Genomic DNA, 25,377 nt, shown 5'->3' on the forward strand with positions numbered 1-25,377 from the left:
ACAGTCATAGCCTACATTAATACAAAGAGTTCTTTCAGGCAAACGACTTTATGTAAACTTACACGCATGAAGTAGACCACACCTACTTGGCTTCTACATTCAATTCCTACAGCAGAAAAAGTAGACTCTCGTCATGCAAAATTGGTCAGGGACGTTTCAATACTCTGAATTTTTTCAAGACAGCGGCAATGAGCGGTTGTATTACATCTGCGATACCCTGTTGAGACCATTCATTCTTGAATTGTAGCAGCGACAATAATAACAATCATAGCAACAAATTCGCCAGCTGATAATAACAAGATGTGTTCCAATGATCAGTGGGCATTGGATATGAACATCCATGCAACGCACGTGGTTGTTTCTTCAGGCACATTTTTGGTTTTAACATTGATTGCCCTGACCTATTTTTAACTGACAAAACTCCCTCTTTCTCCCCTTTTTATTCCATTTATTTTTATTTTTTAATTTTTCTCATCGCTTTTTTTATTTGTTTGATGACCATTCTCATTCACTTTTACTTTCACTTTCTTTGTCATTGATCTCCTTCCATCTAACAACCACTACGACTATCGCCACTCTACTACCATTACTATCATCACCATCATTAACTATTAACTACATACATCCAACCATGTCTTCTTCCGCACGGATTTCGAGATCTCCTTCTCGTTTCACTTACTTCTTCCTCTTCGCTATCCTCGCTCTCTTTTTAATTACAATTGCAAGTCCTGTCCTTGCTCAGGAAGAAGAACTTCCAGTCGACCCTTCACTCCCAGAAGAACCTGCTCCAGAAGAACCTGCTCCAGAAGAACCTGCTCCTGAAGAACCTGCTCCTGAAGAACCTGCTCCTGAAGAGCCTGTCCCTACTGGTGAAAATCCACCTGTGGAAGTCCCTACAGGTGTGCCTACAGCCATCAATCCAGTGCCCTCAGCTACAGTACCTGCACCCACATCCAGCCCCACACCATTCATACCCGATCCCATCTTCTCAACCTCAGATTCGTGTGAGGCCTGTAGACCTCAGTTCTTTGCTATCCGAAACTGCACCACACGCATTCCCACTGGGGTGAACCTGACGATGATTCAACAGGTTCTTCCATTTTATCAGTGCATCTGCCCCAATGGTGGTTCCCAGGTTGATGCGTTGCAGCAGTGCAGCATCTGTTTGCGCTCGACAGCTCAGCAATCAGCATTGAATCTGATTTTTTACAACGTCACCAACCAGGATGTTAAGGCCATGAAGCAAGTCTGCACTGAGACCGCAGACGGTACCAAGGTACCCAGTGGGGCTGCTGGATTCTTATCCTTTATGCCCTCTGCTACTTTTACATTTGCTTCTGTTGCTGTGCTCCTTCTGTTGATGCCTTTTGGTGGACTGTAATACTACGACAACAATTAGCATACAAATACATAGCTTTGTCATTTTCTTTTATCATAAACCACATTCGACAATAACATCCTTGATAATAATAAACTATCGTGTAAACCCATTCATGCAGTAACAATAATAAACTTGCATTGGTATGTCAGAGCAAAGATGGTTGGTTGTCTGTGCAAGATTTAATGTGTGATGTATATGTGTTCAAAAGAAGCTGGAACTTTTGCGATAAAGCGACCAAAGGATAGTCTAATGACATAACAAATCAAAAATTGGCGGCGCTTCTTCATTAAAGAGGAACAAATCTTTTTCTTCTCATCTTGATGCTTTTTATTTGTTTTTTTTTTTTTTTTTTTTTTTGTAATAACAACAATCATTCATAGATTTCTATTTCTCTTTTTTTCATTCTCATCCCAACAACAGTTACTCCTTGCATTACCCATCTCAAACCTCCCCTCTCAATAGAAAAAAAAAAAAAAAAAAAAAAAAAACCTGTAGAAAAAAATGTTCGGGGGACAGCATATCATTACGAGGCAATTGAACAAGGGTGTTTTTGGTGGCGCGAGTGGTGCTGTTCGAGGTACTCAATTTTTCTTCTCGAAGAGACACACATCTCCACCCATACGCGCCAATTTTGGCGATCATAAAACCCGTTTGTATTCTTCTGTTACACCTACACCTCCTACGAATAAGACCAATTCTACTGTTGCTACTGCTGCTTCTGATACAGTCAAAAAACTAAGCAAGTTTAAACAGTATGCAGAGCAGTTCAAGAACAAGCCTGCAAGTCATTTGATTGCCTTTGGACTCTTGCACGAAGTGACAGCAGTGGTCCCACTTCCGATTGTTTATTTTGCATTAGCACAATCTGGTATGACCATCCCGTTCCCAGAACAGGCCATGGAGGAAGGAAACAAATTTGTCACACGTGTGGCCAAGTACTATGGCTGGAATTTGGAAGGAGATACAGGTGCCCGCACAATGCTAAACATGGCAACAAGTTACGCGCTTGTGAAGGTAATAAATAATAAGAATGTTAAAAATATTTTTGATCAAGCAAAAGGAGATGCGAGTTGTTATTTAACTCTTTGGTTAACTCTGTTTTATTGTAAAAAAAAAAAAAAAAAAAAAAAAAAATAGGCAGTGATGCCTTTACGATTGGCATTGTGTGCATGGATGACGCCGTGGACAGCAACCAGGGTTATATCACCCGTCATGAGTATCTGGCGTCGATTTAGGAAATAATGAATATTAATAAATTCACCTCGTTGGTCATTCATTGATAATGTATCATCTCTTTGGGCCATTCATGAGGATTGCCCTTGAGAAAAATTGATAGGAACAATTGGATTAGCGGAGGTTTTGTGAAATGCGAATGTTGTTATAGACACGTTCATATTCATTTCCACGGTCTCCATTGCTCTTCCTTTTGTCCAGTAGCTTTGCTTGAGTCGTCTGAGGAAATAAGAGTCGAGGGCTGAAACAAAAAAGAATTAACTTTAGGCAATGAGGCTGTAGTGTTTATGGGCTGGATTCGTACATTTTTTTTTCTTTTTTGAGTGGTCAAACCAGGGGCCCTGCTCCCACTCGTGCGTGGGGTATGGAGATGGAGGAAAGGGCGTTGTCTACTGCCGTGAATATATTCTGCAATATCCTGTTTGCTGTTGTCCAATCTTCTCCCCCGACACTCCTTTATTTAGGGAATTTTTTAGTATTCACTTTTTTTTTTATCCTTCCATCATCTCTTTGCATCTCTCATCCCTCATCCACCTTCCCTACTACAAAGATGATCACACAGAATGAGACATTCTCAAAGTTTAGGAATAACTACCTGGCTGTCTATCTGACAGTAATGAGTATGAATGGCTTGCATATCACTTCATTTGTTTAAAACTATCTTGGACCTTGGACTTGGAAGCATTTAAACACTGAACCACTTTTTTTATTTCTCCTTTGTTATTTGTACGCATAACAGTGAGCGACTGGCTGCAGGGTCCATATCTGTATGCCCTTTATCAGAAATATGGCTTTGAGATGTATGACATCGCTGTCCTCTTCATTATTGGTTTTGTCAGCAGCGCTGTCTTTGGAACTGTCATTGCCAACACTGCAGATGTGTGGTAAGGCTATATCATTTGGTGGAAGCAGAGTATCATAATAACAATTCCAATACACACCCACACTGATAAACAGGAAGAAAGAAAAAAAGGGTCAATTGGTTCGAACATTTGTCTGACAAAAATATATATATATATATATATACCGATCTTTCTTTGTCCTTTGTATTATTACTCGCAGGGGTCGCAAGCGTATGGCTTTGTTGTTCTGCCTTTCCTCCTCTACCGCAAGTTTGATCCGTCTCTCACAGAACTATCAATATTTGATCCTCAGTCATCTGCTCAGTGGTCTCAGCACTGCACTCCTGTATTGTGTCTTTGAGGCTTGGTACATCTCACAGCACCAGCGCAAGGGTAAGTAGTATTGCTTATAAAAAAGAAAAGAAGATACTTTGTATGATTCTCACATCTCTTTTTTTTTTTTTTTTTTTTTTTTAAATTTGACAAAATAGGCTTTGCACCTGCTTTGATTGGTGCCACTTTCAGCACGGCCATCTTTTTGAATGGCTTGGTGGCTATTTTAGCTGGTATTGTCGCCAACATCGCAGTCGAGTTTTCTGGAACACTTGCAGCGCCTTTTGTTGTTAGTGCTGGCACATTGGTGCTAGCAGCATTTTTGATCATGCGTTCATGGGAAGAGAACTATGGAGAGAGCAAGACCAATGTTACTGGATCTGTCCTCAAGAGCATGTTGGAGGGTCTCATTGTTCTCAAGAGTGGTACTTTTTTTTTTTTTTTTTTTTTTTTTTTTTCAATTTGTTTGTTGAGAAGAATCTAATTATCATGTAATCTAATCGATGAATGAATCGGTGGCTGTATATTTTGATCTATATGTGGATAGATACCAACATTTTATCATTGGGTTTGGCTCAAACGGTCTTTGAGTGCTGCATGTATACGTTTGTGCTTCTGTACACTCCTGCGCTCGAGAAATCAATCAATAGCTCGTCAGGTTCAGATACTCCTTTCCCACTGGGCTACCTCTTTTCAGCCATGATGTTCTGTAGCATGTTGGGCTCATTGGGCTTCAAGTTCCTAACTCTTAAGGGCACCTCCACTGAGAATTTGTTGGCGACAGCATTGTTTGTGTCAGGAGTATCATTCTGCTCTATTGTGCTCAACACCAGTGATGCTGCATTGACGATATTATCGTTTTTGCTGTTTGAATTCACAACAGGAATGTACTTCCCATCGATTGGCACCTTGAGGGCTCAGGCGATCCCGGAACAGAACAGGACAGGAGTGATGGCGTTCTTGCGTGTGCCGATGAACTTTGCAGTGTGTGCAATCTTGTTGCATGTGGATGCGATGCCCATGACCCAGATCTTCCAGATCTGTGCACTGTTGTGCTTTGTGGGAGGCTTGACCATCTTGTGGCGTGCATTGGATCCGGAGCGCCAGAATCGTCAGACTTATGTTGCAGCAAAGGCAGAAGAAAATCACGAGTTGTGAAAATAAAAATAAAAAAGAAAATAAATATTTATCATGTTAATAAATAAATATATATATATATATATATAATATAATTATCTAATATTTATATATACACTTGTGTGGATTGCAAAGTTCAAGTTGGTTACACCGTTTAATGCTGTCATTTAAAAAAAGGACTAGGGATGTCCAAAAATAGTCGTCAATAAACATCGTATCGTCGACTCTAATACTCTAAATGTTTTTTTTTTTTTTTTTTTTTTTTTTTTTTTTTTTTTTTTTTTTTTTTTTTCGTTCTATCTTCTTCACTTCTTTATTCTCTTCTTTTCTTGTCCTATTTATTCTGTTTTTTTTTTTTTTTTTTTTTTTTTTTTTTTGGATTGTTACATTAAACTCATTGCATTTCGCATCGTCTCGTTTCATTCTTACTCGATTCAATCATGTCTACAACACCTGCTATTGTGCCCTGCAAGTACAAAACAGGTCGTACGCTAGGCGAGGGTACATACGCTGTTGTCAAGGGTAATCATAGTCGTCCATCATTTTAATCTCAATCTTTTAATCTCAATCTTTTATACGGATGTTATATCAACCTTATTCGTTTCTCTTCTCGTTTACTAACCTACTTTATACTCTCTCTTCCTTTCTGTCTCTATAGAGGGTGTTCATGTAAGTGGGTGGAACAACATGTTGGCTCAACTATGTCTATCGTTACGTTAACTACAACAGCTCTGGGAATAGTAACAGCAACAACAGCAACAACAATAACAATAACAACGATGACAAATCATCACTAATTGCTTCAAGGATCTGGATTACTGTTCGTTCAACATTAGGAACTACTGAAGCATATGTACAACTACTCTCTTCCCCCTCCTCCCCCCTCCTCCCCCCTCTTTTTTTTTTTTCGCCTTCTTATTTCTGATAACTCACCTATCTTTGCTTCTATTTACACTTGCATTCGAGGCAGATCGAAACAGGAAAGAAATATGCGGTCAAGGTCATCAGCAAGAAGCTCATGGAAGGAAAAGAACATATGATCCGCAATGAAATTGCGGTCCTTCGACGGATTTCGATTGGACATCCCAACATCTTGACGCTTGTAGATTACTTTGAGACATTAAACAACCGTAAGCATCCTTTCTATTCTTTTAACAAGTCTGAAAAAAAAAACTTTTCAGTGGCTGATTTAGTTTTTTATTCTATTGATATAGTCTATCTTGTAACGGAATTGGCGGAAGGAGGAGAATTGTTCGACAGGATATCCCAAAAGGGTAGCTATTATGAACGAGATGCGGCCCATCTTGTTGCAACTATCTGCAGTGGTGTTGCCTATCTTCACGAACAGGGTGTTGTTCATCGTGGTAGGTAAACATTTGAAAGTATTGTGGTATTCAAGTAATCTGATGAGAAAAAAACAACGTCGCGTAAATAGATAATACCAAGATACTCACTAAAAATGTCTTTGTTCTTGTACTACGTTATTAAGATTTAAAGGTATGCAAAAAAAAGTTTATATATACATATGATTATATGATTATAGGACATTGGGTGGTTTTATCTTTAAAGTGTATGCTTATATTAACTCTTTATTTATTTTTTTCCGCAGCCTGAAAACTTATTGTTTAAAACTGCCGATGAAGACAGCCGGCTTTTGATTGCGGATTTTGGATTGTCAAGGATTATTGACCATGAATCATTTCACGTGTTGACAACCACTTGCGGTACTCCTGGATATATGGTGAGAACAGAGGAGCAACATTTATTATTTTTTATTTTTAGTTTTTATTTTTTTAAGGTCATGTTATCTAAGGAGCTTGTATTCTTAATTTCTTTCTTTATACGTAATTCGATACATGAAGGCACCAGAGATTTTTAAAAAGTCTGGACATGGCAAACCCGTTGATATGTGGGCATTAGGTGTCATCACCTACTTTTTGCTCTGTGGCTACACACCTTTTGATCGTCAAAACAGTATGGATGAAATGCATGCAATCTTGCATGCTGAATACCATTTCGAGCCCATCGAGTATTGGGAAGGCGTATCTGAGACAGGTAAAGAGCTTGTGACAAATGTACTCATCGGCTTAACATCCTCTGTGTCTATCCATTACTCAATTCTTTTTTTCTTTTCCTTCCAGCCAAGTCATTTGTCAGTAGGTTATTGACGGTGGATCCAGATTTGCGTATGACAGCTGCCGAGGCACTTCAACATCCATGGTTGACTCAACTTCAACCAGAACGTTCTCAACTAGAACAACAACATCAACAACAATACCAGTCAACCTCGGTATCGGGCTTAGCACAAGCTCAGGAAGGATCTTTAGACATGGAGGGGGTTGTCGTTCAACGCGATCTGTTGCCTAATATGAAGGCCCGTATGAATGCCCACGCCAAAAATAAGTTCCGTAATGCTGTCCAAGTAGTGAAGGCTATCAACAAGATGCGAAGTGTACATGAAGAGTTGGCGCGAGTTCACCCAGAAGATCCTTCGCATGTATTGCGTCGTGACGATGATATGGACATGGTGTAAAAAAAAGAAAAGAAAAAAATACTCCAAAAACAAATAAACATTTTTCTGCATTTGACATGTAAAAATGGAAGCATGTTTTTTTTTTTTTCTTTTTTCTTTTTTATGCGTATTATAGATGCTATGCTAATATACCAGTCTTTGATAATATAAATGTGACATTAATTAATAAGTTATAGATTATTTTGTGTGTGTAAAATGTGTATGTGAATGGGTGAATGGACTTTGATAAATAAATTAATAAATAAATAAATAGATAAACAAATAAAAACTCTAAGCTTGATCGTTTCCGCTTGTAGGCATTCCTGGGACATGATTGAAGGTTGGAGTTGCGGGTGTGGAGGGGATCCCAGTCATGGGTCTTGTTCTGTACAGGTTGGGAGGGATGGTTCAAAAAATTATGGGTAATTGTCAGTTTTTTTTTTTTTTTTTGTCTATATCAGCCCGGACTTTGCGAAATGACGCGCGATCTTGTCTTCCTCCGTTTCCCTTTTAGTTAAAGGAATGAATGAGACAAAAAAAAAGGATAAGGTCGAAAGTTGCGCGTTAGCATCTTACGAACGCTTTTTTTCTTTTTCTTTTTCTTTTTCTTTTTCCTGTTCTTTTCTTTTTCTTAAGCAAAGATACAGAGTTGAATAACTTCTAGAACATTCAAGGAAAGCCAATTTCTCTGCACAATACAACGTTCAACTTATTCTCTCCTTCTCTCTCTCTTTCTCTTTTTCCCTTCCTTCCAGTGCTGTTGTATGGGATTAGTTTTTTTTTTTTTTTTTTTTTTTTTTTTGGAATGAATTTGCTCACCTAGGTTCCAAGGCCAAGCTCAAATCAAAGAGCTCTGCAACTGTCTTTGTATTGTCCATGCCTCGTCGGATGAACGTCTGGATTTCCGGAACGGCAGTTAGACAATAAGGAACTGACTGGTACTGTTGAATCTCACGGATCACTTCAGCAGTACTGACACGCTTATAGAAATTAATGTGGTTATCGGTCTTCCTCAGGAAATCCGCATTTCCATCCTCGATCATCACCAGATCAGTCAAGTACACTCCCACAAACGGTACACACGGTGGATTGACCGAATGCAACTCGGCTCGATAGTCTGCCCAATTCTTGGCCGAGCTCGTGACGTTCTGAAGCATCGTCAACGTATTGACCGTCTTGGCAGGAACTAACTCCCAAGTTCGTTTCAATCGATGGATTGGAGAATGTAACAATGCTGCTGTGGTATTGGACAGCATACTAAAATTGTTCAGCTGGCGTAATCTCTATTAAAAAGTATGAACAAAAAAAAAAAAAAAAAAAAAAAAAGTTTTAGCATCACATCGTATCATTTTGTTCAGGATCGAAAACATTAAAGCAGCATATATATATGTATGTGTGGCGAGTGGCGTGTGTTGTGTACCTCTGCAAGTGACACCATATGCTTAATGACGGCGGCACGCTTCTTGGGTTCCTTTTCACTCAACACAATTTCATTGATCCAGTTGGCATAGAGATTACTGATCTCGATCATCTTCTTAATATTCACTGCCTTAGCTGCCACCTCTGGATCTTCACTTGTCCAAGCCTTGGCCAAACACTCAATAGGCTTAATCTTGGTGTAATAGCCTGCTTCCATAATGGTCAATTGCCTTGCCAACTCTAACGGATCCAGGTCCATAAACTTGATTCGCTTCAGGTTGCGTGGTGTGATCGGCTGAGGTGCCTGTGTTGTCAAGTTCAAGACCATTTTGCGAAGCGATCCATCCGAAGTCTCTCTCTTCTCCACCAGCCTTGTCAGCTGTGTCGCCGGGATCTTCATCGTGTCTCGCATCAGATTCGACTCTGAGAACTCTTTGATCTTTGGCAAAATCGCCCGGTCTTCGGCCTCGTCCTCGATATAATAGTTTTCGAGCCATGACTTTATGATATTAAAGACTCGAAGTCTAATGGGCGTCAACTTCTTCTCCGTCCAAATCTCTAGTTCTGATTCATCCAATCCCATCGGTGGTGTGATCACAAATCGACGGAACAAGAGCGAGAACAATTGCTCAGTAGTCGCGAAAGATCGGTATGTGAGCAAAAAAGTCTGCACAAAGTTGAGATCGTGGCCATCATGGAGTGTAAGTCGCTCTACGAGCGCTGGCAACGTTCCACCTCGAACATGTCCCTCCATATTAAAAGAAATATCCGCTGGAGAATAATCGTGTCCGAGATACCATGGCTGTTCTGGTTGCTTCGGCTTTGGCTGAGGCGCATCATCACCCAACATCTTCTTTAGCTTCTCACCACGAGCATCCTGTTTTTGAGACTGTGAACTAGTGCTGACGGGTGCGCTCGGCACCAGCGGTGGTGACAATGGACGGTCACTGGGGAGATGAGTAGGGAAAGGATAGCCATTGGGCTGTGAGCGCCCCGTATATTCAGTGCCTGGCGTTGTTGGGGCAGAAATATTGGAGACAGATGAGGTACTGGAGAAGGATGAGACCTGAGAGTTGGAGCGGTATCTTGAGCTTTTGGCAGTATCGCCATCCATATCTGAATCATGTTCTTGAAAGTACATATCAATCCCTGTCTGCCGAAGGTGTGCTGCAAATGAGGCTGACTGAGTAATGAGAGTTGCACTCGAATCAACCTTGGTTATTTGAGGGCGTGTTTGTGGCTGATGTTGCTGTTGCTGCTGCTGCTGCTGCTGTTTCTCATTATGCTCCCTATCTAATGCTAAAGCGCGAGCACATGTTGCGAGTTCTAGTGTAGATTTTTCTGTTGTCGCTGTGGCATCCAATGCCATTTCAAGTACGGAGGTTTGAACCATTGGGTCTGTGGCCAGCTGAATGGCCATGACTAGCGCAGCAATGTGATTGTATAGGATCTGTTTTGCGTTGCGAACGTCGATAAAAACATGGTCCTGAATCTCTGGATGCTCATTCAGTGTTTGGGTATAAAATTCGCCTATAAGGTTCAGCATCGAGCCAAGTTGAGAGATGGTCTGATGGCACTGATTGACGAGCTGGGCTGACTGAGCAGAGTTCAGAATAGGTGATCCTAAGGAGAGACGGGATGAAGGGGTGGGTTGTGCAGGGTTCAGCAATGTCTCTATTGCCCTCTTAATTTGTGAACTGAGGACACTCAATGATTTGCATGATGCTTTAGTACAAAAATCCAAATGATTCAAAAGTCCTGTTGCTGGGCTGTTGTTGAAGGTCCTATCGCTAGCTTCACTCGAGACACGCGAGGCATTAGAGACTGCACGGCTCAACCTTCGTGCAGGCTTTGATTGGAATGGACTCCCAGGATCGGAGATTAATTTTGGATCTACCTGATGGACAGTGACGCCCACGCTTCGAGCAATGAAGATGAACTGATGCACTGCCTGGGCTACGTCGTTCGCATCAGCTAACATTTTTGTGATTGCACCTTCAGCTGGCCAAAAGGAGGAGGCCATCTTTGCGGACAAGACCAACTTTGACAGCGCCGCCATGATCTGACGGTGATGCAGTTTCAAACCACGATGCATGCGTATGGGGGCTGAATCTTTATCAACCATTCCAGATGCAAAGAGCATCACCCGAATGGCCTCGACCACTTGAGAAGCCTGACTTTGGTAATAAGCTTTGTATCCATTTTCGGCCGAATGTATTAAATTCTGCAATGCCCCCGTCGTATGGTCTGAAAAAGATTCCCAAGTGGGCTCTGGATCAAACGGATTTGAGACAGTGGGAAGAGGAGGCAAGGACAGTGATGATTCATCCTCACGAGCTGGAGTAGTCCATCCCGAGGGTTTTACAAGCCCTGAAAGAGCTGTCTCTGCTTCATGTGAAATAGGCGACCCTGCTCTTGTCTATTGTAATATAGTTTAATCATTATAAAAATAAAAAATTAAAAAATTAAAGGGAGGAACAAAATATGAAGAGGCGGGTTGAATTTTTTTTTTTTTTTTCCTTCTTTTTACTCTCCCTGGAAATGAAAAGAGTGTAATCTGTACAAGCACAAGTATACACGGAGAAGAAAAGGGGCGGGGAACAATCCAAGACAACCTCTCAAGAAATGATGCCCGACGGGATACAAATTCATCAAAAACAGCGCATTGGATAGTCAAAGATGGATGGAGTTGATGGAATTGAAGCCCGCTCTTCAGTTCTGCAACAGCAATTTGTCGTTGGGCCAAACAAAAAAAGAAAAACGCAGGGCTCAGAATCAGAGTGATACAGGTTCATCAATGATATGACGGGAACTACACCATGACATGCATGGCATGTCAATAATAACAAAAAAAAATAAAAAAATAGACAAATAATTCATGCAGAGGTAAAACAACGTTTGATGAGGCATGCAGAGATTAAAAAAAAAAAAAAAAAAAAAAATATCGCCTATGGTCGAATGATATTCTTACTGTATCCATTTTTGCCAACCCTTCTTCCATCTTTTAATGATGCATGCGTCACAGAGTTGAGTTTGCTCCAGCTGAGTGTAATGCTGTGTGTGAAAAATGAATGCTGCATGACACATGGCAACCACGCGTGTTTTTTTGGAATGCAAAGCAATAGCCTTTTTTTTTTTTTTTTTTTTAATGTGCATCTGGAACATAAGATCCCATGTAGCCGAACACCGGTACTTGTGCTTTTGTATTAACGGATACCGTTTTTGGATGTGTTCTGTTTCTCTCTCATTCATTTCTCTTCACACGCAGATGAGACGCTTTCCGACCATCCTTTCATTCTTCAGTTGGACCTTGTTCGGTCTTTGGTCCTTAAACACGATGTATTCCATCACTCACACAGGCTCAGCCTTTTCATCTTCTACTTCAATATCATCAATCCATCCTATTCATTCATTACTATTTTTTTTTTTCCCTTTTCTCAGAGTATTAAAGAAAAATATTTGTTCTCTCTTTTTTTTTGAGAGCACTGTGGAAGCAGCAAGACGACAACAATATCAGTGAAACAAACAGAGGAAGGGCTCAAAACAAACGATCTTCAGTCTCTGACATGGGTCCCGCACCCAGCTCAAGTCCGATTTCTGACTTTCCGGTATTTGTTGTTTTGTGGCTCTCTCTCTCCCTTTTTCGCACTGCCGCTGTCATTAATATTTTCTCCCACCCCTCACTTATTTAGTTTATGACAACACAAATCAAGCTTTTTTTTTTTTTTTTTTTTTTTTTTTTGCCACAATTTGTTGTTTCTTACTGGAATTGCAGATGCCTGCCAGGAACTTCGTCGTGTTGATCCACCCTGACTTGATGCATCGTTTTGATCATAGCGTGGGCCAGCAAACGTCCGAGAATTGATAGTGATATTGTTGTGGTTATGCTGCAACGGTTCTTCTTCGATCTCTGAATTAATTATGGGTGTATTTGTATGTGTGGCAGCGGATAGTGTTCGATTGACAGTGATGACATCTTGTTGAATACCGTTGTAAATACGTTGTTTGTCGGATCAAAAAATAAAAAAACATTAAAAAATTATCGCATGGTCAAATGTTTGTTTTCTCTCTGGCTCACTTGTATCCTGATAGTATATGCCGTAATACAGGTTATAAACTTACCTTCGTTATTCTCAATTTGTTCATTCATACTGGGATCAATGGCATCATCATCAACGGCATCTTTATGTCGCTCTGATGTTGAAGGGATCATCCATGATGATTCGCCAGTACGTGTGTTAAAGTAAAAGACTTGGCCATCTGCCGTCGTCTGAGGAAGCCAAAGGTCATCATCACTTGCCTAAAAGAGGTCAAACCATAACCATAGTCAGCAAAACATCTGGCAATCACCGTAGCTCTTAAACAAGTATCTCAGACAACCCACACACACATTTCCAACATATCCCAACCTGCTTCCAAGCTTTCTCCGACTTTATATCAACCCAATTCAAAATGACAAAAAAAAAAAAAAAAAACATACCGCCTCATCCTCACTGGCACCTTCGGAAAGAGAATCAAAATTATCATGGTCAAGAATCTCAACATAGTTGGAAGGGAACCAGCCACGCTCATCACGGCAGTAACCATACCACCAGCCCGACTCTAGTTGAGTAAGAACCTGAATCAGCTCTCCCTTTTCGAACGAAAGCGAGGTATTGTCCTCGGAATGGAAAGGGTATAATGCGCGGACAACGAGATAACCATCATCCTCTTGATCATCTCTAAATTCATTATCATGGTTATTTTCGTTGTTATTGGTATTATGATTGCTGCTATTGTGGTTGTGGTTGTGGTTATCATTAACGGTAGTATAGTGTATAGTCTGGTGATCTTCCTGTGGTTGCTGTTGCTGTTGCTGCTGCTGCTGCTGCTGCTGTTGTTGTTGTTGTTGTTGCAGGTGCTCGTCGTGCGCCTGCCATTGATGCGGTGCCAAGTGACCCATCTGAATTGGATTAGGGAAGAACTGGGGGTGAGTTCAAGATGAGGTAAAGGGGGGAAAAGGGCGATAGAGTAAGGTATGAGATGAGGAAGAAATGAGAGGTGAAGAGAGAGATAAAAAGGTCCGACGAAGAGAAGAGTGCTGTGTAGGAGATGTGTTGAGAACACTCTTTTTGATCCTGATTGGATTCGTTCTAGCGGCACAGTTCAATTCAATAGAGGCGAAAGGGTAAAGAGAAGAAAGTTGGTAGTGAGAGTGAGTGGTCTGTGTCGGGAATGCTTCTTGTTCAGTGTGTCAGAATAATAAGACGTTGATGATGATTGAATGTGATTGAATAAATGCAATACTAATATATGGATATATATAATATAGATGATCCCCTTTCAATTAACATGCAAAAAGAAATAACTAAAAAAAGATAAAAAAAGAAATAAATAAGTAAATATAATAATAATAGTAATAATAATAATAGTAAAAAAAAAAAAAAAAAAAAGAGGATGAGGGGATGGAATGAGGATGAGAATGGAGGGGATGGAATGAAGAAAAAAAAAAGAAAAAGAGAAAGAGGGTCAAGAATAAAAAGTTGGCAACCAGAAAGAAAGCGCAATGCAAGCTCTGCATAATCGCTGGTTGCATGGTTAGGATGCTTGCCCAAACATAAATTTGCATTAGTTTAAACTGTGTTTCGTGCCTTTGTCCTATCAAAGATACGGACACACATTTACTCTTAAACACTATTTTTTGCTTTACACTTTCTCCGCCATAAATATAGTCCGTTACAGATATATTTATATTATTTTTATATATATACACGTGTATTGGAGTATTTGGACAATGACCTAGCCAATGTGCTCTCCATCCATCAGGTAGTCGATGTCCATCATGATGGAATTTTCTCTTCCTTTGAACGTTTGAACGTTTTTTTTTTTTTTTTTTTTTTTTTTTTTTTTTTTTTTAAAAAAAAAATTATCATTTCAACCACATCTCTTTTTCTATGTCAATCCTTGCAGCCCTTTGTCCTTCCCTTCTTTGTTATGCACACTCAGCTTATTGTGTAATTGATAAAAATAAATAAAACTAACCATTTCGCCAGTTCAATCGATCGCGCATGCAACTCTCACTTCACTCATTTCCTATTTCCCTTTCTATCTTTTTTTTTTTTTTTTTTTTTTTTTTTGTAACTAAAAAAACAATGACAGCCAACTCATTCAGTTCATCCAAAATAGTCTATCCCGTCGTCAGCTGTTCAAACTATCTTTGCTATCCAACCAAAAGAAAAAAAAACACACTTTTTAAGAAAAAGAGATGCATATCTCCTCTCTACATCATTCAAAAACCATTATGGTTTTGATTACTATAAAAAAATATAGTTTGTGGTCAAAAATACTAATGCGGATAAAATATATAAACAGGTGCGCACTAAGCATAGCACAGCGAATATTGCATAGCATTTGTAACATGGCACAAGGTTTGTATAAAAAAAAACTATGAATCAAAGTTGTCGTGAACATCGCTGTACAAAACACCAAAACCCACTTTTTTATGGTCCATCTTTTGCATCCAAACATTACATGTTCATGCTGGCCCAAAGCACCAAAAAAAAAAAAAAAAAAAAAAAAAACCTCGCTTCTATGGTATATAATGTAATTGATGCAAATCCATCTTGCTATCCTACAAAGTTTATTTCATGGTCTGATGTCTCCACATTATTATGCGCTCACAAGTTGATTTAAAGTAGGTGGCAAGCAAGGCACTCGACGCGCAATTGCGATCTAGGAACTATTATCATATTGATGAAATGAGGGCGAATACATTACAGATCATGGATGCATAATGAAAATCATTCAAACCCATACAGATGGAAACATTTCTAAGCACATCTCAGTTGCATTCTTTTTTATAATCTTTCCATACTTTACCTCAATCTTTCTCTCTTCTCTGTTTCTGTTTCTGTTTCGGGTTTAGTTTCTGTTTCTGTTTCTATTCTCGTGAAGTTACTTTCTCCTCTTCCTCTTGCTCTTTGACTTTCTCGATCTTGATGATCATAGTTATGTATGTTTGTGCTGCAATACGTATGCATTTTTTTTTTTTTTTTTTTTTTTTTTTGTGCCTTGTCTTGTCTAGTGAACAGATCAAACAGACAAAACAACGGCTCCAGGGTTCCAGGGCAAAAAAAAAAAAAAAAAAAAAAAAAAAAAAACTTTTCGACACACCTAATAACATCCTCAGCCCTATAGTCCAATCTAATTCCTTCTCCAAATAATTCCTCGAAATAACTCTTAGCATAACCGAAATATCCCTTCATGCATTCAATCCAACCCCCTGCCGAAATTGTCATGCAGCAACGACAACAGCGAAGGCCTCAAACCACTTGCTCAATCGTCCGTTATTTGGCTTCATTTGCTGAACGGAAGCAGTCGCTATCCACACAGATGCCTGCACGGCTGTTTCCCGTCCACTCAAGTATCTCACCAGATGAAAACGAGGACAAGGGCGAAGGTTCTTTATACATCATTACACCCACTCGAAATGTGTCCACTCCAAAGCAGCAACGACACCAATCAGCCTTACCTGAGGCTCTATCGCCAGATATTCTCGACTGTAGTGATTCTTTGCCACATTCCTCCATTCTAACTATTGCAGTACCGCTCTCGAGATCCCATCAAAGCTCATCCTCTTCTCTTTGTATGCCTACATTCTCGCTATTGGATGGCCTAGAATCAAAAGAGAACCAACAACAGGATTGGCTCCAACAGATACCTCATTCACTTGGTACTCCTTTTTCTTCTTCTTCATCTTCTTCACGTCCACTGAACGCCAAAAAATCAGTTCGAACACTCGTTAATAGAGTCATGTGGTTTAGACGAGGCAACCAATCTGGTACCGCAGTCACGACAAATGAACTTTGTCATTTTCAAGACACAGCCTCTTTTACTTCTGCTCCTGCTTCTATTCCTACTATTTCTACTGCTTACGTTGCTGCTTATGCTGCTTCTACCGCTTCTACCGCTTCTACCGCTTCTACTATTGATTTCATTCGCGGTACCTGTAACCGAGCGCATGGACATAGCCCGGCTATTAAAACTAGTATAGCGTCGCGTGTTGTGAGCGAGATCCTGTCCATGATTTTTCGACATCTCATGGATCGCAAGAGCATTTTAAATTGTAGCCTTGTGTCAACCCATTGGCACGGCCCTGCACGGATAGAGTTAGCGCGTATCATCCAAGACATGCCCTTTAACGGCCAAGGTCTTGTCCATGCTATTCGGTACAGTAAAACAAGAGAAAAAAAAAAAAAAAAAAAAAAACTATTGGTTTCTTATTAATTTATTTCAAAAAGATTGAGTGGTCCAATGGTCAGTGCAAATGGGCGCTTTTTTTTTTCTTCTTCTTCTTTTTGGTGGAATAATAGTAGTCTGTGCCCCGTCCCTGTGCACGATTGTACGATCGCGACATGCATAAATTCTCGTAATTTCCGTCAATGTGATAAAAAAAAAAAGAAAACCACAGTATCCTAAAAAGACAAAAAAAAAAATAAGATGCGCCATAGACGCGTTGATCTTGTAAACACGGTAAACTTTAGAGAGTCTATCCTGATAAATAGAATGGAACTATTAGAGAGAGAGAAAGAGAGAGTACACAAATAGGCTTTTCCTCTCAATGCCACTCGCTCGTTTTTCACCACAGCCTCATTGTCGACCACATTCGAACACTATAATACTTGTTATACAATCCTCATTTTATGTTACTCTATTTTGCTTTACTTTATTTCATATACTTCATTTACCATGGTTGTTATCTGTATTTAGGACGCGGTTTGCACAGGAGACCTTTCCGGTCTTGTCCATGTCTCTTTTTGACAAATTAATCTGTAACCTTTCGGAATTATACTATCATTCTAACCCAGAGACCAAGGATGTCTTTGCACCGGCATATGCGCCCGACATGCTCTACCATCTCTTCTGGACCTTTCTCTTTATTGATCAAGAGTTTCGTAACCCTCGGTCACGTTCAAAAATCACTTGCAGCTATTTTGTACGTCTGATCCAGGATGAAGGTGGGGGCTATCCTCAGGAACTCTTTAACAAGAAAGTTCTCAAGGTAAAAAAAAAAAAAAAAAAAAAAAAAAAAAAAGAAAAAAGTTAATTGTGTCGTGTACTTATTTATTTATTTATTTAATTTATATTATTCTTCAATGATTGTTACAAGAATATTTATAACGATATTCGATCTCGACCTCTGTTGCCGGCACCATACTTGATCAACGCATTGAATGGCGTTGAAGGAAGATCTGCCGCACCTAGTAACAGCAGCAACATAAGGCGAAGGCGAAGGCGAAGACAAGGTATTCATCCACGGCAATCATCCTCATTGATGAATCTAATTCCTTCTTTAAAACTTGAAGAGTCCTTTAAAAAAGCTCGGGGGTGGTGGAGAAGTAGAGGACGCGAGGACAGAAGTTTAGCTTATGTGCAAGCAGGCGCGACTGCAGCGGAGCCGGAAATGATAACAGCAGCATTGGTCGACAATAATGATGGCGTGCAAAGTCCAAGTGCGAGAAGCTCCTCTTCCTCGCCAACGTCACTGTCGTCGCCATCACCTCTATCCCCATCCTTGGATTTCACCAACCACGGCCACTATCAACAACGCCAGGCAAATTCCTCTATATCTTTTCCAAACTCGGTTTCTTCCACCTCTTCCCTCCAACTATCCGCCTTCTCCGCTCCACTAACTCACTCTGATTCTTCGGCATGTCCATTATCAACACCATCGTCCAATCGCAGCGATCCTGACCCAATGGCGCTATCAAGAATACAGCCTGAACATGGTATTTACAGAATGAATAGGACACTTAAGCACAACTGTGGTGATATGCCATGCTATGGTCATAGTAGGCGCCATGGCAGTGGTAATCGACGTAATAGCCATAAGCGGCGTCCAAAGCATGGGCCTTGTCCGATCATAACTCAGGGCTTTACTTCTGTAAGTCATGGATGGCATCCTGAGGGCGATGGCCTAGACAATGTCATCAAGTTCCCGAAACCTAATAGGCCTAGTACATTAGGGAGTCAGCATCATATTCTACAATATTCCAACCTCATGTTGGAAGTAAATTAGAAGTTGCCCCCCCCTCCTTTCCTCACTTCTCCTTTAGAAGTGCCTTCCTACCTATTTCATCTACTCTAGACGATACGCGAAATGAAGTGACAGTCATCTGTCTTCTTTTTTTCTTTCTTTTATTGATTTTCATTATTCTAATTGATATTTACGTCTATTTTTACAATGGAAGATGGAATCTTTGTTCCATAAAAAAGAAAAGAAAAGAAAGCTGAACATTAAACTCTCAGCACATCAGCATACAGTGGTTTCGAGCATGTCTGAGCCATCTGCTATAAAGAAGGTTTCCACATCACCCTGTCCTCGTTCAAAGTCAAATGCCATCACTAGTAATGGTGCGGGGCTCTCAAACCTCGAGTCCTTATCTTCAAAGACCTGTACTACCGACAAGTTCTTGAGTGCAATTTCAATCTCGCCCCATGTCGTCAGGCTCCGAATCCCATTCAGAAATGCACCAAAGAATTGGTTCACAAACTCAAAATTGTACACACACTTGTTGTCTATCACAGCAGCCTGCTGCAACTCCTTGGCCTCCAAGACTTTGGTTCCAAATGAATAGATCGAGGTTGTACATTCTACTAGCCTGCGTTCTGTTGAATCAAACATCGAGCTGTTTCCAAAGACCCCGTTCAGACTCAAGTTTAGGTCCAACTTGATCTTGAAGTATAAGAATGTGCACATGGTCTTTTGGTAAAGATCATATAGTGTCGGAAACTTTCCTTGGGGTAGCTGGTGCACATTAATACTACCAAAAGACTTTTGTCCCAAATCACTTGATCTCGCTAGCGAGTGCATTTGAGCAATATCCGGTGTCAGGTCTGAGATATATTCTGTATAGAGCCCAAAAACGCTAGGCCAAAACGGATATGCAATATCGTTCACTAGATCACTCATAGTCGAGCCCTCTCGCCCGAAGGCACTGCTAAGATTAGTTTTGACTGTCGTCGTCGTGGTCATTGTCTCGGATGCGTTATCGTCAGAAGAAGAACTAGAAGCAGAGACCATTGTCCCACAAGCTGGACTGCTTCTACTTTTCCAGCTATCCGCAGCCAAAGACACGACAGAGTCTAAGACAGAGCTGTTGTTCCGATAAGCTGAATGGCTCATTAGTTGCTGATTCATTGGCTGACCAAGTACTGGGCTTGACAGGACGTCGGACATGATGGATGACATGCTTTGCGAATGTCGATGCCTCCTTGGCAGCTGTCTTGTTTGAGGTGATGCCAGGTGCTGGTGAAGCTGGAATCCATAGGATGGGATCGCTGTTGTGGAATTACGTCTCTGACTTAACACATCATGAGCTGTAGGCGCAAGAGGCGTGGTTGGGGTGGTTGGGGATGGCTCTGGGCTCCCGCATGTGGAGAGGCATCCGTTTGTGATATCAATCGCTAGGTCATCTTCGCCGTCTCCGCTATCCATCAACAACTTCATAACTAAATAGAAAAGAACAAAAGGCAGTAGTGTTAGTTTTTCCCTCCCAGAAATGGAAACCGTCCGTTGCGTTACAAACTTACAGGCTACGTCGCTCTTGCGCGTGTTTTTGAGTACTTGAATATGAGAGGAAACTTGCTTACGAGTGCGTATTTTGTTGGTACGCTTGTAGATATAATCCGCAATGAGCTCGTTGCGTCCGCATGGTTTCCCATCGACCAAAACCTTACGGCGGCCGAGTTTTGGAACCACTTCTAGTGCTGTTTTTTTTTTTTTTTTTTTTTTTTTTTGGTTATTTTTTGGTTATTTTTTTTTTTTGTTTGCAAGAATATCATTCATACTGGTAATGAATTCTTGGAAAAATCAAATTCCTATTTTTTTACCTTCATAAAAGACCCTCTCTACGTCTGCTGGCCAAACCTCTTCGCGATCATTTTTGATCAGCTTGTCTCTAGTCAATCTGCGCTTTAGCATCGATGACATCCTTTGAGAACCTCCTGTGGTATTTGTGGCTCCAGACCCAAAAAGCATGGATGTCTGCCGCTGCTCTCGCTGATGTAGTTGCAGCTGTTGCAATTGTCCTTGCTGCTGACGATGATGTTGACGTTGTTGTTGTCGCAACTGTAACTCAAGACTCTCGAGTGCTTCTTGTTGTGACGACTGATGCTGCTGATGAGGTAAGAGTTGTTGTTGCTGTTGTTTTGATGGCGATTGAGGAATTTGGTGTAACCGAGACTGACAGAGATCAGACGGTGATTGTTTGCCAACTGGGGTAGAAGACAGGGTGTCGGCCCCAAGAGAGGTTGACGTGCTATCTTGCAAATGCATAGTCAAGAGCCCAACTGATGGAATATGTTCGTGCTGGGCCGAAGGCTCAACCTGCCGTTGTGGTTGAATGAAACAGTTAAGGTTTGCTCTTCGAAGATCAAGTGAACCTGATTTTTGATGATAATGCTGTTGTTGATGGTGAGGACGCTGGATTAGAGGAGAGACGAAAGGTGGAGGAGTGTGATGCTGGTGAGTCACCAGAGGGGGCTGCTGCGCCTGACGACTTACACTGTGGCGCTTGGCTATGCCTGGCATCTTTGTCAAGCGTTTTTCTGTAATGGGTTTTTCTCTATCTGCATTAATTTTTTTTGCTCTAGGAGTGTCTTTGATGGGTTCAATTTTTACTTCGATCATCTCTACATCTTGGGACGAGGAGGAACAAAATACTGGTGATAATGACAATGATGATAATGTAGAGCAAGGTATCGATGATGGTATTGAGGCTGTCGCTGTTGCAGCTGTTGTCATTGTTGTCGTTGTTGTTGTCATTGTTGTTGTTGGCGCTACTGATGGTGAGGTAGAGAATAGCAGCGGGATTGCTGTTGCTTCTCTTCTCTTCATTGTTGGAGCGGAGATGTTAGAATGAACAGTAGCATTTTCAATTGTTGTTGCTACTACCATGGATGACGGCGCTAAGATCAGATCTGCAAAGCTTTGGCTACATAAATCAAAGAGCCCAAGCTCGAGTTTTGGGCTCTTTTGCTGGGGAATTGAACCTAACAAGGAGGAAGTGCATGTCTTCATGGGATGGAGTGTAGTGGCGGGGTTGAGGACGGTGCTAAGTAGCTGCCGACTGAAAAGATCTTCATCACAACTGGTCAGGTCTAGGGGAGAGGGTGTTAGCTCTGATGAAGGAGTGCGAAAGATATCTTGGTTAGGACTGGAAAGATCCATTGAGGAGGATGAGCTGATTTCAGATGTAGTCGGGGTCAAGGAAGAGGTATCGAACGGATGGATGCTGTTCTGAGGAAATGGAGACCAGCCGCCGGCACCCTCACCTTCTGAATAGATCGTTGCAAAGACATCGTTCGGCAAGGTGTCCATCCCCGTATTTCCTATGTGGGTATAGGTATAAATATGACTTTGTTTGTTTTAAAATGCTGGTAAGCCGAATATGGCAAGGAAGGGTAAGAGAGTCTACTTGCACGGTCTGGTAGGAAAGATAATAAAGAAAGGACGAATAGAGAGAGAGAAGTAACAGGTCAAGAAAGGAGTTGAGAAGAAATAGGCAGAGTGAAAAAGGAAACTTAAGATGAAGAAAATAAAAAAAAATAAAAAAAATAAAAAAGACAGTAAGCACAGACTATATTAGGGTTGTATGGCCGGAAAGTAATGATGAAATGGAAGATGTATGTGAAATACGAAGAGCAAAGGATAACTAAAAAAGAAAAAGGAAGCAAAGAAAGATGACGACGATGGGGAGGGGAAGCAGAAGTATAAACGGATGAAGAAAAGAGAGAAAAGGATAAAAGGATAAAAGACGCGGTAAAAGCAATAAAATAAAAAATAAATAACAGTGCAAGGAAATACGATTTATTGAATGTAAACAATAATCACTGTACTGTATGCTGCCTGTTGTGCCATCTTTAGCTCACCCAGTTTTTTTTTTTTAGGTCATAGAACCACAGGCATCCGGGAACAGTGCGTCCCCTAGACTCAGAAGATGACGATGCATGGCAGAGTGATCTGTATTTTTCCTTTTTTTACCAGGGTTCTACTTTAATCCTTTGATTGAATGTAAAATAGATTAAAACCGCCACTTTTTTCCAAGATCAAACAGTGTCTGTGAGCCTTCATTCTTTTCGTCCAGCCCACACGCTTGATTCTGGCTGTCCATCGAGTCTGAAAACGCGCAGAACACGTATCTGCCTGAATGCATAGGAGTGCCCACTTGCAACAAAAGAGAAGACATTCAGTTATACACATGTACGCATTTGTGTACGCTACACAATTGAAAACAAACAATGATATCCATAAAGTCTAAAAAGAAGAGCTGTTCCTTCAGGGCCAAAGGTAGCTCGTTAGGTATAATTATTGACAGCATGGACGATTACATGAAAAAAAGGGCCATAATTGAATATGGTTCCATTACTAGGGAGCCAAACGGACAGACTGGACAGAACAGAGGGATTGATTGAGAGAGGAGGGGGTTTGGTCCAAGAGAATTACAGCCACGAAGCGAAAGGATAAAAGGGGTAAAGTCGGGAGAGAGAGAGAGGGGAGGGGACGAGGATGAAAGAGAGTCAGATAGAGTAGGAGGAACAGGACAATTGGCTGTGAGTGGTTAAGAAGAGAACAAGTGGAGCAAACTGAATGTAAGGATGCTGCTACTGCATCTATTTACTACAGCCACAACAAGCGAATGCTTTTTTATCTAATTGATCTCTCTTTTCTCTTGCTGCAGTGTTGATTAAAGGAAAAAAGAAGGGGAAGGAAAGGAGGGAGGCGGTCGTTCATGGGGTAAAAAAAATTGGGCATGCACACTTTGAGGGACATGGTTCGTATATTGCCATCCACTCATTCAAATACATGTATTAACATATCCTACTCAGACATGGTTTATCCATGAATACATTTACAGTGAGTAGATGGAAAGAGTGGTTTTTAATGAGCCACTCTTGTGATGGTAAACAGGAGGGAGGCCACGACCGGAAAAAAAAAAATCAAAAAAAGTGAAAGTGATTGTCAAGTGTGCATGTGGATATCAATGTGCTGAAAATGGAAAGAAGGAGCATAAAGGGGAAGAGGGAGAGCGATGGGTGAGGAGAGAGATGAGGAGGACTTGAGAGAGGGAATAGGAGGAAGAGAGGACCAAGATGACTACGATGACGACTAGGCAAAATTACGAGGACTCATTTTCTCTCTCTCCCTTTCTTTTGCCCTTACAGACAAGATCAAGTTCTCGGGGTATCTATTCTCACATCCTCTACTGCGATAGACTAGATAAATGTTCAATGCACTGTGGCGTCAGTTGAGGATGAGAACGAAGATTAAAGAACCGATTTCGATGCAGGGTCAAGTATGCCCTCCTTCTCTGTACTTGGCTCTCAACACTCACCATTGTGGACTGATGATTGTCCGTCCACAGCCACTCAGATTATTTTTAATGTATGGGCAGCAAAGCCCATCAGCTCTCTCCCCACGTTTCGTTCACCACATCAGAATTCAGCACAAAGGCATAAAGGCACAGAGGCCTTCACACTCCATCTGGGACCAAAGATGTCTACTGCATTTTAAAGGGGGTCATGAAAGCGTATGAAAGACAAGATCAGGGCTACAAGGAGAGTCAAGGTTATTTCTGTTCATCTATCCATTGTCTTTTTTTTTTTTTTTTTTTTTTTTTTTTTTTAAAAAAAAAAATAAAGACGAAAGCCGAAAGGAAGATGGGAGATGGTAATGTGCTTAGAGTAAAAGGGCGAAGAAAGGCTTCCACGCAAAAAGACTGAAAATAATAACAACCATAGATCGCTTTGCTGAGCATGAGTCGGATGTGTGGTTCATGAGATCTTTCTCTTTCCTCTATTTCTTTTTTTTTCTTTTTTTTTTTTTTTTTCTCAACCTCAGAATGCACTGGAATAGATATAAGTAGGAAGAGCCAATACCAGATGTTTCTCTAATACTTTATACAGAAATAACAGAAATAGAGACAGTATTGTGGTCATGTCTTCTTGCCCTTGGATTTTCAATAATCCTCGATAATAGTGTTGATGATGTTGGTATTGGAATAGCACAATTTTTGATTGAATTGACTGGATTGAAGTTTTGACATTAGTTTGGCATCAGCCACTAGATGCATAGACTGCGCAAGCATTACGCTTCCTGTAAATCTTTCTATTGTTTTTGCCAATGGATATTTTAATTAAGATAGGGGAGGGTGTCATCATCCAATGCCACAGATTCGCCTTGGATCATGTAAAGTAATGTTGTGGGCCATTTTAAAAAATAACCCTTCATTCATGTGTTTCCGGATAATCTGTTATCCAAGTGTTTTTTTTTTTTTTTTTTTTTTACTCTTCCAGGGAAATAAACAACTGTACTTATTCATAACCCTTGAAAAAAAAAAAAAAAAAAAAAAAAAATACAAATTCTACAAGCATTAATATTAAGCAACGTGAATTACAAGTAGAATAAATCAATGAATGACAAGTAAAAATGTACTGGCTCTAATCGTCGTTGCTCAGGTTGACTAAAATGCATAAAAATC

General features: G+C 40.6%; 7 protein-coding genes across 7 annotated transcripts; 5 read left to right on the forward strand and 2 right to left on the reverse strand.

Moving 5' to 3' along the window:
- The first annotated feature begins 424 nt into the window (after nucleotides 1-424).
- On the forward strand, nucleotides 425-1,533 carry BCR41DRAFT_350922 (hypothetical protein). Its single transcript, XM_022023703.1, has one exon. It carries the CDS (start codon nucleotides 632-634, stop codon nucleotides 1,379-1,381), a length of 750 nt encoding a protein of 249 aa, XP_021882935.1. The 5' UTR covers nucleotides 425-631; the 3' UTR covers nucleotides 1,382-1,533.
- Nucleotides 1,534-1,873: 340 nt separating this feature from the next.
- BCR41DRAFT_385519 (hypothetical protein) lies at nucleotides 1,874-2,643 on the forward strand. Its single transcript, XM_022027678.1, has 2 exons — nucleotides 1,874-2,395; nucleotides 2,519-2,643. Exons 1-2 carry the CDS (start codon nucleotides 1,883-1,885, stop codon nucleotides 2,621-2,623), a joined length of 618 nt encoding a protein of 205 aa, XP_021882936.1. The 5' UTR covers nucleotides 1,874-1,882; the 3' UTR covers nucleotides 2,624-2,643.
- A 396-nt stretch (nucleotides 2,644-3,039) lies between these two features.
- BCR41DRAFT_350924 (hypothetical protein) lies at nucleotides 3,040-4,979 on the forward strand. The gene is made up of 5 exons (XM_022023704.1): nucleotides 3,040-3,234; nucleotides 3,354-3,498; nucleotides 3,677-3,849; nucleotides 3,948-4,214; nucleotides 4,337-4,979. Exons 1-5 carry the CDS (start codon nucleotides 3,165-3,167, stop codon nucleotides 4,945-4,947), a joined length of 1,266 nt encoding a protein of 421 aa, XP_021882937.1. The 5' UTR covers nucleotides 3,040-3,164; the 3' UTR covers nucleotides 4,948-4,979.
- Nucleotides 4,980-5,293: 314 nt separating this feature from the next.
- BCR41DRAFT_350926 (kinase-like domain-containing protein) lies at nucleotides 5,294-7,498 on the forward strand. Its single transcript, XM_022023705.1, has 8 exons — nucleotides 5,294-5,448; nucleotides 5,585-5,595; nucleotides 5,897-6,056; nucleotides 6,141-6,290; nucleotides 6,416-6,423; nucleotides 6,536-6,667; nucleotides 6,789-6,981; nucleotides 7,068-7,498. Exons 1-8 carry the CDS (start codon nucleotides 5,367-5,369, stop codon nucleotides 7,457-7,459), a joined length of 1,128 nt encoding a protein of 375 aa, XP_021882938.1. The 5' UTR covers nucleotides 5,294-5,366; the 3' UTR covers nucleotides 7,460-7,498.
- A 66-nt stretch (nucleotides 7,499-7,564) lies between these two features.
- BCR41DRAFT_350929 (ras guanine nucleotide exchange factor domain-containing protein) lies at nucleotides 7,565-14,276 on the reverse strand. Its single transcript, XM_022023706.1, has 6 exons — nucleotides 13,338-14,276; nucleotides 12,980-13,157; nucleotides 12,622-12,833; nucleotides 8,859-11,276; nucleotides 8,258-8,721; nucleotides 7,565-7,823 (listed from the first exon to the last, which is right to left on the reverse strand). Exons 1-6 carry the CDS (start codon nucleotides 13,797-13,799, stop codon nucleotides 7,730-7,732), a joined length of 3,828 nt encoding a protein of 1,275 aa, XP_021882939.1. The 5' UTR covers nucleotides 13,800-14,276; the 3' UTR covers nucleotides 7,565-7,729.
- A 1,823-nt stretch (nucleotides 14,277-16,099) lies between these two features.
- On the forward strand, nucleotides 16,100-18,914 carry BCR41DRAFT_394932 (hypothetical protein; the record flags this gene model as incomplete). Its single annotated transcript, XM_022028684.1, has 3 exons — nucleotides 16,100-17,064; nucleotides 17,606-17,897; nucleotides 18,006-18,914. The coding sequence occupies 3 exons, from the start codon at nucleotides 16,100-16,102 to the stop codon at nucleotides 18,912-18,914; spliced, it is 2,166 nt and encodes a 721-aa protein (XP_021882940.1).
- Nucleotides 18,915-19,148: 234 nt separating this feature from the next.
- BCR41DRAFT_303362 (hypothetical protein) lies at nucleotides 19,149-19,520 on the reverse strand (the record flags this gene model as incomplete). The annotated part of the gene is made up of 1 exon (XM_022020711.1): nucleotides 19,149-19,520. One exon carries the CDS (start codon nucleotides 19,518-19,520, stop codon nucleotides 19,149-19,151), a length of 372 nt encoding a protein of 123 aa, XP_021882941.1.
- Nucleotides 19,521-25,377: the final 5,857 nt, after the last annotated feature.

This window comes from Lobosporangium transversale, assembly GCF_002105155.1.
Source record: "Lobosporangium transversale strain NRRL 3116 chromosome Unknown BCR41scaffold_12, whole genome shotgun sequence".
In the NCBI taxonomy this organism is placed as follows: Eukaryota; Fungi; Mortierellomycota; class Mortierellomycetes; order Mortierellales; family Mortierellaceae; genus Lobosporangium; species Lobosporangium transversale.